Source organism: Panthera pardus, unplaced genomic scaffold, assembly GCF_024362965.1.
Source record: "Panthera pardus isolate Hobbes unplaced genomic scaffold, ASM2436296v1 HiC_scaffold_11, whole genome shotgun sequence".
NCBI classification, from domain to species: Eukaryota; Metazoa; Chordata; class Mammalia; order Carnivora; family Felidae; genus Panthera; species Panthera pardus.
This window is the reverse complement of record NW_026526666.1, coordinates 96889752-96906719: the sequence shown is the minus strand read 5'-3', so window position 1 is coordinate 96906719 and position 16968 is coordinate 96889752. Positions and strand designations below refer to the sequence as shown.

General features: G+C 43.7%; 1 protein-coding gene across 8 annotated transcripts in view; it reads left to right on the top strand.

Moving 5' to 3' along the window:
* PRDM2 (PR/SET domain 2) overlaps positions 1–16968 on the top strand; it is a 121750-nt gene that overhangs the window by 62743 nt on the left and 42039 nt on the right. For 5 of the 8 annotated variants that reach the window (XM_019461887.2, XM_019461882.2, XM_019461881.2 and 2 more), the window contains one exon: positions 14154–14291. The exons of 1 other annotated variant lie outside the window; for it this stretch is intronic. In XM_019461887.2, the coding sequence (XP_019317432.2) occupies positions 14154–14291 (138 nt within the window). Of the gene's footprint in view, positions 1–10343; positions 10403–14153; positions 14292–16968 lie in introns of those variants that run through there. 2 more of the 8 variants (XM_019461889.2, XM_053898936.1) reach the window with 2 other exon arrangements.

The window sequence follows — 16968 nt, the reverse complement described above, 5'->3', positions numbered from 1 at the left end:
TTATTTACTTTTGAGAGAGCATGCGAGCAGGGGAGGGGCAGAGAGAGAGGGGGACAGACAGAATGTTTGAATAGTTTCAGAGGTTAGAGACTTATTCTAATGATAAAATCATGATTGTGTGTGTGGTATATAAAAATACCAGTTTCTAAAATAAGATTATGATATCTAAAGTCCTTGCAAATTCAGTACTTTAAAAACTTTCGCTTACAGGCTTTGATTAATTTAATCAGTGTCTGAATGGTCCAAACCTAATTTGCTAGGTTTAATAAATTAAATGTGTGACACCAGTTATGTGTAGTTGCAGAGGATTATCTTTGCTTTGGTTAAAAAGAAAACCAGTGGATGCCTACTTAGGCTAAAATGCACCCTCCCTCCCCCCCCCCCTTTCTGTTAAAGCTGCAGTGATAGTCTTTCCCCTTGTCCTTCTAATCCTTCCTATTGCTGCAGTCTTTTGTAGGTTTCCTGAGACACCACCTGCCACAAAAATGAAGACAGACTGGTTTGTTTTGTTCACCGGTGTTTAGAACCCCAAAACCAATCGTGCAGTGTTTGAAGTGGCGATACAGTTTGGAACGGGCAACAATGCAGTTCCTGTGCCTTCTGTTATTTTTTTCCTACCGTTTGGCTTCTTAGGTTCAGATTTCATTCTCTTGCCAGTTTGAGGTGGAGAGTATGCCCTTTCTGGTTCTGTTGGCTGTATTTTTGCTTTTAACATATAAGATCTTTAGACCCTGTTTTCTCTGTGCAGGCAAGCGACTGCTGGTTTTAGGCAGAACATCTGAGGATCCCTGTGAGGACTGAGGGCTTCCACCTCCACCCCCCGCCTCTGGTACCTTCTCTGTAAGCCTGATAATGCTGGCATTAGTGTAGACCAAAGTCTCACATTCATCTCTACCCGGTTTATGCTGCCCGGGGTTTATGCTGTGGGCAGCGTGGCGCTGGTTAGCCGCAGCCCTGGTCTTTTACACACGGAACTCTCCGGAACTCTCCTCGTGTAGTTACGTATTGTGGATCGTAATTTTTGTAGGTTTAACAGTGGGGTCAAAATTAAAGTGTCTCTCTCACTGGCATTCAAAACAAATAATAAAAGGGAGTAACTATAAATCAATCTTGGAGTTTTGAACAGGGGGCTTAAAATGCCAAATTTGTCTTTAGCAGTTTTATTAGCTGCTAAATACATTGTCACAGAAAGTCTTCCTTGCGTGTGATCATGTAGTTGGTAACAAGATCAAATTTGGGTGTGAAGCTTAGTATCTATTTATAGTTTTGGGGTGCACTCTCTCGCTTTCAAAATAAACTTAAAAAGAATTCAGGATTAAAAAAATGCAAATTGGGGGCACCTGGGTGGCTCAGTTGGTTAAGCAGCTGGCTCTTGATTTCAGCTCAGGTCAGGATCTCATGGTTCATGGGTTTGAGCCCTGCATTGGGCTCTGCACTGACAGCTCCAAGCCTGCTTGGGATTCTTTCTCTCCCCGCTACTCTCTCTGCCCCTTCCCTGCTCACTGGTTTGCTCTCTGTCAAAATAATAAACATTAAAAAAAAAAAAAAAAAAAGCCTTAGAAATGGAAATTGCTGTCTGTGTGTCATGGTGGATTCAATTTATGGTTGCAGTAGACGGTAGAAAATATTAAAATCAAGAAAAAATGATGCTTAATTAAAACACTTTCTGACCCTCTTCAGGTTTAGAGAGACAGGATCCTCTGAATCTCATGGGCTTTTGTCAGAAGTGCATGGAATTGGTAAACTTTTTTATAGTGACTGTTGTGCTACGTCCAACTTAAATTTCTGTGCTAAAAGTACATGAGTGTACTGCTTGGGCTTCGTTATTGCTTCTGTATTAGATACAGCTTGATCAATACTTTGCAGACGGATAACCTGCTAAAATGAGCCTGAATCGTGTGTGTCTGTTGTGGGGAGGCGAGCAGGGAAAAATTGCTGACCCCGCTATACCTTTGAGTTCCAGAAGATGTACAGCATGTGGACTTCATTGTGGCATGCCAGAACACGGCCTCGGAATCGTGAGGCCGGCTTCATGGCCTGGCTCCACCAGTTAATGGCAGTATGACTTTGGACAGGTTACTCCACATGTCTTGATCTTCACTTCGCTTGTTGGTAAAATGGGGTAAGATCTGCCTTGTGGGATCACCGCGAGCATTAAGTGAGAGCCTCGTAGGAATATGCCTGCACACTGACCTTGGTCCCATCTTAGTGGGTGGGCACTGGTACAATTAGGTCCGTGGTGACTCTGCCCGTGCTTGGACTTATCACGGCGCTTCTGAAAAAATAAAGGAATAGTTCCAGTATCTTTTAACGTGGCTTATTGAAATCCATCTGTTTTGCTTCGGTGACATGAAGTGGATTAAGTCGATTGAAAATCAGGTGAGAGGTAAGATGTTATTTGGATCTGTAGCTAGGTACACACCATGGCCCTGGAGAACTCGTCATGTGCTAGAGACCCGCTTTTCTCTCAAAAGCTGTCCTGTTTTACTAGTTACCCAAACTGGGACACCTGTGGTTACACAGATTGGTGGATTAGATAACTCCTGGAATTTGATTTGTTGCGTTTGCCTGGGCAAAAGTAAACATGTTTGTTGCCTAAATGAAGTGTTTACTGTTTTCTTCTCGTTTTTCTGTCACCTCTCTGTGGTCGTAACCACTCGTGACTACCATACTATTAGGACCAAATTTCATGCGGTTGACATTTTGGGTGTATTTTGGAGACGTTTCCTTAAACGTTAAATGATCAGACCGCCTTGAAAGTAAATGTGCGGGAGCAATTTCCATGCTGCACGTGACAGATTAGGAAATCTGTCATTTCACATCTTGCTGGATGTGCAGTCAGGAAAAAACAAAAATGTGAAAGAGTCCTTTTCTTACAAGTTACCAGTAAAACCGACAAGACCGTTTTAAGGCAACAAATGCCCTGATTTTCTCTGCGGCAATTTTATTGAATAGTCTAAGGAGTTGGGGTATTTTTCGGGGATCACACAGGTGTACCCCTCCGTATGCACGTTCACATAGACTCAGAACTGAACTTGGTGATGACGTAGAGGTCTCTGGGTCTCCAAGTGTATTTATGTCTCTGTGTGACCACCTGGAAAGAGGGGCCTTCACTGTTGCCTGATGTTCAAAGGGGTCTAAGGTTTCTTTCCCAAAAGATTAAGAACCACGAAGTGAGCCGGTATGTTTAGACAGTTGGTTGGAAGCAATAAAATATCAAGGTTACAGGTTAAAAAAAACCTGAAATGTACCTCCAGCTTCTGTGGGAGCATTACTGCAGATTGATGGGAGCATTAGTGAGTGTTTGAAGCACTCCGTTCAACCTCTGTCCTCATCCGGACTCGCACATTTCCATAGTGATATCTGGGTGGGATCGTGTGAGTCACTGTATAGGACAAATGAACAAAACAAATGGATGAATTCGGGATCGTTAGTGGAAGCAGAATGTCATTGTCCTCCTAAGAAGGAACATATGCTGACAATTTAGACTTGTGGGCACGGGGTTTCTGAAATTTGTTTAGTAGAATCTCCTGTGGCTAATCCTTACCGTTGGTTCCATTGAGTCTGTGTCAGGCACTGTGCAGCGTTCTTTTTATGCATTGTCAGATTTACTCCTCCTGGGGACAGTATCAGGTAGTGGTCACTAGTGTGTCCGTGGTTTGTTCCTGTCTGCCTTAACCAGGAGTATTTCTCCTTAATCAAATCATGGCCCAAGGCTGTGCAATACCGTTTTAGTTTTGTGGATTTCAAGTTGTGTGAGTTTGTGCCCTTCAGGAACCTGTTTTAATCAGAGTGCCACCCCAACAGTGGGGAGGGACAGGAGAGCCCATTGCAGTGTCTTAGATTAGTTGGGGTCAGACCATCTGCAGGAAAGGTGTGTGACTTTGGGGGCACAGGAACCTTTTGGGAGCAGGCGAAATGTGACCGGAGTGAGAGGGAGGCCCTTTCTCCTGGCCTTGGGCACTGGCCTGGGAGGCAGCCGTTTAAAATCCTAGTCTTCTGTGAGCCCTTCCTCCCAAGCTTCTTTGTTCCCTGGGGGCGTTATTTTACGCCTGTGTTGGCAAAAGATAGAAGCAGCATCAAGTCAGGATAATGTGGCCTAATCCTGGGACACCAGCCCTGAGAAGATTTTGGTGTGTCTGAAAGGCTGTCGTCTCAGGCCGCACTCCTGAGGAGGGCCCAGCTGCGCCAGGGGTCTTCGCTTTACCTGGCTGGCCTGCGATCTACATCACCCCCTCCCCTGTCTCTCTCTGCCCCTTCCCTCTCCCTCCCACCTCTCTGGCTCTCCCTCTTCCTACCTCTCTCTTCCCTTCCCCTCCCTTGTTTTTATTTTTAATGAGATTCAGATTCTCTTGAACATCTTTTCCGTTCAAAATTTGCTTCTTGTTGACATTAGGTAGAGCCTTTCTGCAAAGGGGCTTGGCTTTTCACAGAGTTGGACATAACTTCAATTTTAAGTTATACACACACATACACCCACCCACCCTATCTTAACAAAGTGCTTTGTAGATAATAAGCACCCAGGAAAAATGCAAATACTTCCGCTTCACCATGGTTCCAGAAACCTTACAAAGTATGTCAAGGAAAAAATTCTAATCTTGCAAGAATTGAGCTAAATTTGAACAGTAGTCTGATACATGCTAGTGCATCCGAGTGCGAGATGTCTTGTCAAATAGGCTGGTTAGTGGGATTTTGTTTTTAGGTGCAGATCTTAGGAGAAAAAAATCTTGAATTTCGATGTAATTTGTGACCATAATTTATGAGGAGAATACGTTTTAGTTCCTTCTCTGCTTGTGAATCTCTAAAAGACAGCATTTTGAGTTCTCCGAGTAGGCAGATTTGTGCTAGTTGGTGCACATGCAGGAGCCTCCAGAGGTCCAGGCTCTGCTCCGGTGGAGCGATGATGTGTCCGCTCACAAGCTCTGATAGAGGCACATCCGCAGGTGTGGCGGAGGCCAGAAGACAGCTGAGGTCTTGGAAAGAAGGGAATGAGCTTGCTCCGCTGTAGTGATGAATAGTCTTAAGAACTATACCCGAATAAAATGTCTCATGGTAGATCTAAGTGAGGAGTAGTTTAGTATCTCTGTAAATGGTCTTATTTTCATAACCTGTTTCTTAAACCTCTATCAAAATGTGGCATATGAGTTTTGTATTTTTAGGAGAAGCAAAATAAAAGCCAGGAAACCATACTCTCATGATTATCATGGCCGACTGCCAAAACATTGACCCTTCGCTTACACCTGGGAGGCACTCAACACGATTATTTAAATTAGCTTTTTGGTTTAAATAAAGATGGGTGTCATAACCATAAAGATGGGTATCATAACCGAGTGCAGTGAAACAAGAAAAAGAATACAAGGTATGTGGCTGCTCAAAAGGAGGAGGGAAATTAAATTTTTGTTTGAAGCAATGTGATGCACAGGGAAAAGAGTTGAAGACCCACCAGAAGGTTAGCAGTGGCAGTTTGAATGCTTACCCAGTGTCGTCTGTTGAATGATGTCTCTTGTGACTACACCCCCTTTAAATGTGCGTCTGTTGTGGATTTGGTGTTTCTGGAGCTAGTGCTTGTTTTCTGGACACTTAACAGCAGGTGTACAGGTAGGAGATCGAGAACAGAGAAGCACTTCAGTACTTTCTGCCGTGTAGACAGAGTGGACAGTTGAGACCTTTTCCAAACTGTATGGGTATAAATTGCATATATTAATCTCAATCCATAGTGGCCATTTTTCAGTTGCCTCATTAATTTTGCCTTTGTTAGTCATTTCTTTCAAAAATAATGTATTCATTTATTTTTTGCATAATAGAACCAAATGTTCATCTAGAAAAGTTAGAAAATATGAACACATAAACAGGTCTCCTACCTTCACCAATAGTCTCATTGCTGGGAGCCACCTGCCAGCATCCTAATCTTCTTGGTTTACATTTGTGGATACATTGTAGCCTGATTTTATTAATTAGTGCTGTGGCTTGATCATTGTTCCTGTAAACGTTTCTGTAAACAAATCTAGACAATGATCTTAAGTGTGGTAATTGTGTCTTCTTTCAGATTTATGTCTGGGTTTTATTTCCTGAAAGTATTTTTCATCTAAATTGTGCAGTTAATTCATCCGGATATAGAATTGTAGAATTTATCATAAATGACTTTCCTTTTAGCTGAGGATAACCAGTTCTTGAGGGTGTGGCTGTGCACTCTGTTTTACCGGGTTGCCAGGCTCGTGTCGTCCCCACCTCCCTACCTAGTTCCCAGTCCTGTTTGTGTGGCCTCCGGGGACTGACACTTGAATTTAAGGTTTTTACTTCGTAGTTGCCCATTCACTTTTTATATGCAAGGTTTTCAGACTTTAGATACATTTTTTCCCTGTAAAATAAAAGCTACTGAAGATCCTTGAGAAGAACCCTAGAAATTAAAATAATTATAAAGAAGAACAGGCTGGCAGCTTGTTTGAGTTTCAAGGGTATTTGGTTAGTCTCTAGAATCATTTTGTTCATGCCACAAGACTTTGAGGTTCCGAACAGTATAAGGAAATTTAATGCTTTCTTAATTTGAATTTATTAAAGTTTATTTGGGGAGCCTCTTCAGGTATTTGGATTTATCCAGTCAAAGCCACTAAAAGCCTTTTTTAGAGAAATTCAAAGCTCCCTTCAGATGTGATCCTTGCTGCTACTGCCGTCAGCCTGGCACTTGGAAGAGTTGCTGGCTGGACCCTCCACAGGGGCAGAGGCTGTGCGCACCCCCCCCCCGGCGCGACACAAGCATCCCAGGAATTTACACCAGGATCTGCAGCATTGAAAAATCCAGAACTTTTCCATTGTTTCTGTTGGAAGCAAAGCCTAGAGCCCTGTTTTAATACTATGAGCAATTTAAAACCAGAGAGGTTTTATTTTCGTAATTTGCCTCTGGGATTACAGACAGCTCTTGGAGAGCTTAACTCCAGGAAAAGGTTGAAATTGTGCCTGAGCTGCTTAACAGAATTTTTTTTAGTGTCAGGTACATTTCAAGTTACTTTAAATATGAAAGAAATGTATAGAAAATGGAGAGCATGTTCCTTTCATAAAAACCAGTTGCTGCACAGCATCTTGCCACTTCAGAGCGTTCTGCCCAAAACACCGTGGGGCAGCAGGGCTAGGCCCCCAGTAGCTCGGTTTCCCCCTGAGACCCCCTTGGGCAGCTCTAACGTCCACCCTGACCATCTGATGGACACACCCCGACCCGTGTGCAGCTTGGCCGACCTTTGCGGGTGCCTCTCTGGCTGTGGTCTTGGAGGCCCTGCTCTCACTTTGGTCCTGCTGCCCAGCTTCCCCGTTGCCCAGATTGTGACTTCCGTGGACGTCCAGGTTACTGAGTCATTCATTATCTTCTTGTTTTCTTTTTAAAGCATATGTTACAGTGGTCTAAACGGACTGCTGATTCCTTGCGGAAGACGGACTGTCATATGTGTTTCTGGCTTGTGTCCTCTGTACCCATCACACCAACTGTAGAAGGTTAACCACCCCCAGATAGAAAACAAGGGCTGGGGGTCTGACTCCCTGCCTCCCGTTACTAGCTCACGTGGCACGTTTCGGCCATTCTTTCAGCCCACGACTTGGCTGTTACCTTTGATGCCCCGTCCTCACTGCGTGGTCTGTTAGAGTTCGTGAGTGTGTGTGTGTGTGTTTCTTTTGATCCTATAAAGAAGTCATTTAACGTGAACTTTATGCCTTTTAAATTAAAAAAAAAAAAAAATGTTTTAAGTAGGCTCCACGACCAGCGTGGGACTGAACTCAGGACCCTGAGATCAAGAGTCGCATGCCCTACTGCCTGAGGCCGTCGGGCGCCCCTGAACTTTATGCTTTTTTCCAAGCAAGTGTTTTACCTTGCCCGTGAACTCTGATTTACCTCTACAGCAGGTGTTCTGAGAGTTGCTGTCAGTGCCAGGCCAGCCTGCTGTCATGGAAGCCACACCCTTGCCTTTCAAAAATTTGAAAAGTTGTATACTGACTTTATAGTTTTATGATAGAGTTCTCAATGTAGCTTGCAATGAACATGGCACTATTATCTTTCTTTTTTATTTTATTATTTTATTTTAGAGAGAGCATGAACAGGGGAGGGGGCAGAGGGAGGGTGGGAGGGAGAGAGAAAGAGGGAGAGACAGAGAGAGAGAGACAGACAGACAGACTGTCTTAAGCAGGCTCCACACTTAGTGTGGAGCCCGATGTGGGGCTCTATCCCACGACCCTGGGATCATGACCTGAGCTGAAATCAAGAGTTAGACGCTCAACTGAGCCACCCAGGTGCACCATTATCTTTCTTAGGGTGAAAAAATTAGGACCCAGAAAGTATTAGTCATAGTAAGGCTTCTGGAACACAGGAGACAGATTAGTGAATTGGGTGGGAATAAAAATCCCAGTTTTGCTGCCAACTTGCTCTGAGATTTCAGGCAATTCATACAATGAGATAAAGCTTTGGGAAGCATTTTTGTGGAGTTTGGGGAGCAGACTAAGATCACCTTTAAAGGCTCCTTCTATGTCAAATCTTAGGGTTCTTCTTCCTTACCTTTTAACATAGCTATTATTTCCGTTATTCCATGTCTGTTCTGTTCTCTAAGATCTGTACCCTCGGCTCAGCTGAATACTTTGTTGAAGCCTTTCTCCAGCCTTGTACGAAAGCCCCCGATCTTCAGATTTCCTATAAGGGACCCACTTGTCTGAGGGCAGGAAGAAGAGGAAGATTCTGCAAAAAAAGTGGTCACAAAAGGAGATCGTAAATGGTGGTGTCATAAGGCTGGGAGAGGAATCTAAAGAATGTAAGACCCACGAAACTGTCAGACACAAAAGGGGGAACTTGAGGCCAATGAAGCCTAAAGAGATTTCGGGTTTTGTAATTATGAGATCAGGGGGAACCGTGGAGAGTGGATCTTCAGTGGAGGAGAGAGGACGAAGGCTCATTTGCTGAGATGAAGGGCTGAGCGAGAGGTGAGGCACCAGAGAGAGGCAGGACGGGCACAGCCTGTCCTTTGGGGAGTCCTTCGGGGCGTCCGTGGTGGCTCCAGTTCGGGGCAGCTCATGTTCTCCATGACCTTTCATGGTAAGAGCTCAGAGACGGGGCCTCGCCTGGTGCGGAATCAGCTGTGTATCTGAGTAAGGTGGTGAGCTCCCTCAACAAAGATCAGATAGACCGGCTTCTGTGCGCCAGTACTGAATTCTGATTTTATGCGTAGGAGTTGGGTAGCTCCCAGTGAGGAGGCAGCACATGTAGAGTTACATATGGCTCTAAATTTAATTCACTTAAATCACGAAATTCGTGAGCCTTCACTGTTGTGATGAATTTTTAATGTAACCTGAGCATGCCTTCTAGAATTTTGTGTTTTCTCTGATGCCTGCACATTTTTAAGTGAAACATTATTCTCTAGATTTTCCTAGTGTTTGACCAGTTTTATTAGACTAGTAGAACACAGTCCAGACCTAGGTTAAATTATTTATGTGATGCCTTAGGCAATTCTGGTTTTGCAACTTGCATCCAGGCATCAGAGGTATAATGCTAGACATTATCTTTAAAGAGTAGTCATTATGACTGTTGGGATTCTCTCTACAGTAGCTATTTCACTAGAAAACCCAGTTCTGTTACGGTGAATCATACTTGCTTAGATTGAGCTTCTGGGCTGTTGACTTATAAGTGTTTCTGGCATAAGATACAGTTGAAATGGGGAAAATAATCTGCATTCCAATTTGATTGCTGATCCTTTCCCGTAAATGCAGTGAATGTCTCTACCACTTTTTTCTTTCATTTGCCCTTGAAACCAAGTGAGACAACGCATAGAAAAAGTGCTTTCTAAAGAATATGGTATTGATTGTGCCATTACAGGTCTTAAGAAATAACACTTTTCGTAGTAGAAGGAACACTTTTAGCGTCGTCGTCCTCAGGTTTTAATTCTGGCTCTAGAGCTGATTTAGTTACATGACCTTGGGCAGATGACTTCACGGCTTTGGTCCTTGGGTAACTGTAAGATGAGCGGCATGATTGGGACTTCGGGGTCTCTGGCAGAATGGTGCCGTCAGCGGTAAGAGCATCTGTTTTGCGACATGGGTGTGGCAGAGGCGTAAGAGTAAGTATGCCGAGTGAGCCCTCCTGTCAGCAGCTGAGATCACAGTTAAAGGTTCATTTATTTTTTATTTTGTGTGTGCGTGAGAACTTTGATTCGGTAGATGACTGCTCATTTCTTTCTGTTTCATTTAGTTTTCTTCATAACTTTGTGTGCATTTCTTTTCCTTATATACATAAAGTTTGTCCTGTCCTTCATTATGTTCTTTGTTGTCGTTTCCATTTCACTTTCCTTGTGTTTCATTCCTGTATCTTTCTTGTTTAGACCAAGTGGAACACGCAGCTGGCAGTAGCTTCTATGTAGGACCCTTCAGGAACCCGATGGTAAGTGCACACGTGTGCTTACCAGGCTCCCAGCGGGCTCTGCCGGACCAGTGCTAGAGGCATGTCCCGCCTCCCAGACACTAACGAGCCCCCGCTCCCCTTTGTAAGAGTCATTACAGGTTGTTTTTGGTTATAGGCTTGTTTTTGTTTTTAAATTTGATTACAAATAGAACAGAAACCAAGTATGGGGGCGGGGGGGGGGAGGAATTGCTTATCTAAGGAAACGTAGAAGGTTCCACCACCTGTTCCTCTGTTCCCATTGCAGTATTTGGCTTTGTGAGTGACACCAAGCATACCTAAGTGTGAGTCGGGACACCTGGGTCCTACTTTCTGTTCTCTGGTGGACTGATTAGTCCCCCGTGGGCCCTGGCTTTCACTTTCTCTCAAAATGGCAGGTAGGACAGGTGGTTTCGATACAGCCTCTTCCATCTCCAGTCTACAATCCTAATGGGAAGTCACTTGGGTGTTAGATGGTTCCGATTAAGATCGTGAGAATCATTTCATGTGTCAGGTAATATCAGTGTCATGAGTCATCTCTTAGGTTCATGATAGACTCATGTCCATGAAAAACTAAGTGTCAGCATTCACCGAAGTCACTTTGGAGAGAAGTTCAATTGTCCCGTACTTTGCTTTTTGCAATTCTTCAGATACTTTTAAAATTCTTAACAATATAGACTGCAGAGCCCCCGTTGTGTCTTTAGTGGCCTGTATTGGTTCAGCCCAGCGGTTCTTCACCTGGGGAGACCTCCCCAGACATTTGGCCATGCCTGGAGATCTGCCTGTCAACAGTTAAAAGTGGTCGTGCTGCTGGCGTCTAGTGAGTGGATGCTGCTCAACGTCCTTCAGTGCATCACACAGCCCCATGACCGAGAGGCTCGTTCGCGGGACGCCCGGGCAGCCTGTGGCCATCTGAATAGGATGCAGATGTCCCTACTTCAAATGGTTTCTCTTCACGGGGGATCAAGGGCTTCCTGGTCTTGTTTTTTAAAGAGGGTGCCTGGAAGTGGGGGGAGGGGCTGGGGCACTTCTCACTAATTAGGTTTGGAGAGTCCAGAAGTAGACCTTGACGTTCAGTATCAGCTAGATGTTTTCCTCTTCTTTTAGGCAGGGAATAAAACTTAAAAGAGTACTTTTACGTAGCAGGCAGTTACGTGATTTCAGTGTGAATATGTATTAGTGAATGATATTGTTAAAGTTGTGCTGTTTTATTGTAAGTTATATCTAGGAACTTCACTTATTTAATACTGTTTACATATAGGCCAGTTTTTTGTATGACCTGCTAACCAACTTTGTATAGCATTTGAGAGGTTGCAGAAAAACTTTGAATTGCTTCTGTAAGGGATTGTATTACAACAGATTGACATCTGTTTTTCTATTAAATTTCACGGTGTGACTTTTTAAGAAATATATATGCATAACAGGCACAGTTTACACTATACCTCCATTTTTACTTATTTCAAAAGCCCATACCTATACAAAGTAGAAAGTTAGAGGTAAGAAAGGGTCATTTCTTGGGCTGTTTGGGGTACATGAGGTGGTGCTGATGATGTCTTACAACAACTTTGTGGTTTTGGTCCAGGGAAAAACTTTACTGAATAAAACTTCAGAATTAAGCATCCTAGGGCACCAGGAGTCCTTTACGTGGTTCTCAGCAGACATGAACTGCAGCACTGGGGCAATTATGTTAGCAGCCAGTGATCATTTATATTTGTATTGTTTGCTACCGGTAATCTGATCTGCACTGGGTATCACACACAGGGAAGGGCATAGGTCATCGTGAGGATAAGAAAACTAGCTGAAAGTAGATAGAATCCAAACTTCCTAAAGCACAGCTGGATTCCTCAAGAACCTTGTCATCACAGATTTAAGCTCAGTGCTGTTAAGGTGGCAAAAGGAGAAAGAAGTGAAAGAGGAGGTTACCTCTTGTAGTGTGAAAAGGTGTTTTCATGTCCTTGCCCTTTCCAGGGGATTGGTTTATAATCTTTCCGCCTGCAGGCTCTTGGCTTCTGTTGCCACCAGAGTATGGTTCCAGTAAAGTGCTTGCTTGTGTCCCGAGGTCCATTTTAGATGCCTTTGGAAATGAGGGATGGACATGTTAGCAGGAATTTATTTGGGCAAACTCTTTAACATAGTTGCAGAATGCATCAGTTTTTTTTTTTTTTTTTTTAATGGGCTTAAATAATTAGGGATTTAAAATGGTATTTAAACATTTTTTTATGTCTGTTTTTGAGAGAGAGAGAGAGAGAGAGAGACAGAGTGCGAATGGGGGAGGGGCAGAGAGAGAGAGAGACAGACAGACACACAGACAGACAGACATAGAATCTGAAGCCGGCTCCAGCACAGAGTCGCTGCAGGGCTGGAACTCAGGAACCGCGAGATCATGACCTGAGCAGAAGTCGGGCGTTTAACCTTGACTCATTTAGCCACCTATGCGCCCCTAAAATAGTACTTTAGAGTTTGCTTTTTAAGACTGACAAATTAAATGGCTGATTATGAAGTATTTTGTACTTTTTTCCTCTTTGTTTCATCTCTTAAATATCTGTCAGAATCTGGTGGTGCTTTTTGAGGATTCCTATGTGCTTGTTGCTATCATCGATGCTTCCATTTTTACGTTCTGAACTGTCCAGTGTTATTTGTGCATCTCACCTCATTTTTATCTGCTGTCTATATTTTAGTTAACTGGGCTTCTCTGTAGTGATGTTCTGTTATGGAGAACACCGTTTTCCAGGAGCAGTGAGCGAGTGCGTTCTGGTTTGTCACTTTAGTAATTCAGAGATGGAGGTGGCGGGAGGCTTGTTTTGCGAGAGGAAAGGACAGGTCTGCCAGGCCCAGCGGGAGAGTGCTGCTGAAGGAGAAGGAGGGGTTTGGGGAAGACGAAGATGAGCCTGTTCTGACTCTGAAAACTACAAACCCAAGAGCTACCAGGAAAAAGAACCTTAGAGCTGAAAAAATAGAAACAAAGGGCCACAAATTCTGGCCAAATCCCAAAGAGATGGAGCTTCCAAACCTTCAGCATTCGTACTTTTCTAGAGAAGGGCTTGTCCCTGTGGACTGTCTTAGTGACCTGAGCTCGTTCCAGCTTGTCCGAACTGTGGTGCTTTTTAATCTTCCCTTCTGAACTGTGCTGTAGGTTGGAATGCAGTGGGTGTTTCCTGAATTCCATTTTTGCAGTTGTTAATGAAATCCTGATTCGTACTGAACTTGGAGTCGGGTCCCTGGGGACCCGCAGAATTCCTGCTGTCCTGACAGTGAATTCTTCATAATTCCTCCGCATGTGATATCTGAGCTGTTGCACACACGGATCCTTTGTAGTCCAACAGAGTCTGCTTCTCTTGCTTCACTTGGACAGTTATGGACAAGCTTATCTCAACTAAAAGGGACCCAAGTTACACCATATTGTCTTCCCTAAAGTGCTTCTTGCACCTAATCAGACTTTCGCCAGTCCCTGTTATTTGTGTGGTCCTGAAGCTCAGTGTTAGTATCCAGTTTTCCTCTGACATCGATATTGTTACGTTTTCTCGAATAGATGATTTATTAGTTTGAGGAGTCTCAAAAATACAGGGTTTTGGGTTTCTTTTTCTTCTCTGACATGATTTACATGTATTCATATTCATCATCTGTTCATTTCTTTAGAAATCCGATGTGATAATTGTCCAGAAGTATACAGTTTGCTGTCATTGGATTAGTAATTGTCTTTTTCAAGAATTCAGGGTAATAGTGAGTAAGTAAACAAATAAATATTGTGTTTTAGGGAAGAAAAAATCCCAGGAAAGTAAAAACAAAGCAAACAAAGCTGAAGACACACCCCTGAAGACAAGCGAGCCAGATTCTGCTTCTGCAAATATGAGAGATTCTGCGGAAGGTAAGCTTCGAAGTTGGACTTGTTCGGGTATGTATCACCAGTTACTGTAAATCTCCTTGGAATGCCCTTCTGAGAATCCCCCAAGAACTGTAAAGGGTTAACCGCGAAAAGCCTGCCTGTATTAATTAATTTTTTATTTTTATTTTTTAGCCGTATTTATTGAGGGGGAGGAGTGGGGCGTGAGCCAGGGAGGGGCAGAGATAGAGAGGGAGAGAGAATCCCAAGCAGGCTCGGTGCTGTCAGTGCAGAGCCTGATGCGGGGCTTGCTCCCTGGACCCTGAGGTTATGACCTGAAATCGGGAGTCCGATGCTTAACCCACTGAACCGCCCAGGTGCCCCAAGGCTGCCTGAATTTAATAACGGTGAACTGAGCCTCTACATCCCACCTTCCCTTAAAAATATTTTTAAAGACCTTCTTTGTTAAAAATAAAATTATTCCCTGGTTAAAATAAAAGGAAATGTACTATACGATCACATTTGTAAAAAATTTATGAAGTTCAAAACCATCGAAACAAATCTCTGGTGATAGAATCAGACTGGTAGCGATGCCAGAAGGCTTCTGGGACGGTGGTGCTAGTCCACCCCTGAGCTGTGGACTGTGGGCATCAGTATTGACTTTGTAAACATTTTATTTAGCTAAATGCTTCTGATTTACACACTTAAATCGTTTGTTTTGCACTTCAGTTAAGAGTTTACTTGAAATACCAAACACCTTTGATTTTATACATCAGCATGAAAAGTGTGCAGAGTGAAAAAAAGCGTTCTTGTTTTTTGTTAGAAATTAACTTCCTAGTTTATTCTTTGTGTTTCTCCACACAAAATTTTCTTTTTTATCATCCCTTCTGAGGATTAACATTCTAGGCCCTCCATGTTGGAAGAATTCAGAGAGAGGCGTGGCTTGAAAGTCAATCAGAAAGGCTGGTGGCTCTGTGCTCTTGGCAGTTGAGCAACCATATTGAGACTGTTGATGATAGAAATGAGGGAGGTGTGTCTTCTGATCTGGTACGTGGCAGATACATGCTTGCTAAGAATTGCTCATAGTGACCCAAACAGGCAAATTTCAATAGAGCCTTGTGACTCTTTCAAGAACATTCATAGGTACCCGCCTGGGTAGACGCTCAGTTAGTTAAGCGTCTGACTCTTGGTTTTGGCTCAGGTCACGATCTCACGGTTCACGGGATCGAGCCCCTGCATCGGGCTCTGTGCTGGTGGTGCGGAACCTGCTTGGGATTCTCGGTCTCTGTCTCTCTGTCTCTCTCTCACTCACTCACTCTCTCTCCCCCTCCCCTGCTTGCACAATCTGTTTTTCTCTCAAATAAATAAACTTAAAAAAAATTTGTAGAGAAAAAAAACGCAACAAAATATTTTGGATGCCTTTTAAACCACTTTATTAGCACTGTTGGAGGTGATGACATTCATAAAAGATTATAATTTCCTGTGGCATTTTATGAAGCAAGAACAGACAGGTTGACTAGGTTCTCCATGCTGATAGCAGATTTGCTAAGTAAGCCTTTTGTTTGAACACTAAAGAACGTCACTGCCTTTAGTGGCAGAATTAAAAAAGAAAACCCAACTGCCCTCTCTCTCCTTCAGTACTTGAAGACAGGTCTTTATTCCTCAGATAACACTAGGTCCTATGAAGAAAAGTACTTAATATTTACCTGTTTGTGGAATAGCTGGTCAGAGTGCAATTGGTTCCTTAATAGGGTAAAGCCTCTCCTGAATGTTCTGCATTGTCCCCAGCAAGTGGTCTGTGTACTGAGCAAACAGTCCAGACTCTTCCTTCTGTTTCCCAAACCTTCCTTTATTTTTAAAACTCAGCAGACCTCATCGAGTGCATGGACACACGTTGGTGTGGGCCTTACTAGTTAATAAATAGGGGCTCTGCATGTTTTGCTGCTTATTACTTTGGATAGTTGTAAGTCTGGAATTGTTTACCAGTCACAGGGAAAGAATCCTCCCCCCCCCCCCCGTAAAAGAAGCCACAGATTTTGACTTAAAATGAACCCTAAAATTTCTAAGCCTTAGAGATGTTATTTTCATTTTCTGTTGTTATATTTGACATTTTTAGCAGTGTGCTGTTGAAAACGTATTTAGAAAGGGTGTTAGTTCCTACCAACATAAAATGACTGGTGTGTCCCAGTATGTGGAGAACTTGGGGGATTGATGGGAGTTTGTCTTGGGGGAGAGAAGGCTGGTCTGTGGGGAGACAGGCAGTAAATGTAGTGGTGGACGGATGGGTGAGGGTAAGACTGACGTTCCTAGGGCAACGCCGGGGTGGGGGGACTAGGACTGAGCAGGTGAGCTTGTGTGAACACCTTGTGTTCACAGAGCTGGAAACGCTTGGCCTTTTTAGCTCCCCTCCCCCACATCCTGGTGGTCACCAGGTCTTTTGACAGGCCTCTTGTCCACAGCCTGGCCACTCTCCTGTGTCTGCTGTTTCCTTGCATTCCCATCCCTGTTGTAGGCCCCGTCGTCTCCCTTCGAATGTCCCTGCCTTAGGATCAGTCTCCTGCCTCCAATCTCGTTATCCACACTGTAGCCACATCTCCAAATGGCCCTCTCCTGCTTTAACATACCTTTAATGGGGGCGCCTGGGTGGCTCAGTCGGTTAAGCATGTGACTCTTGTTTTGGCTCAGGTCATGATCTCACGGTTAGTGAGTTTGAGCCTCGCATCGGGCTGTGCACTGACAGTGTGGAGCC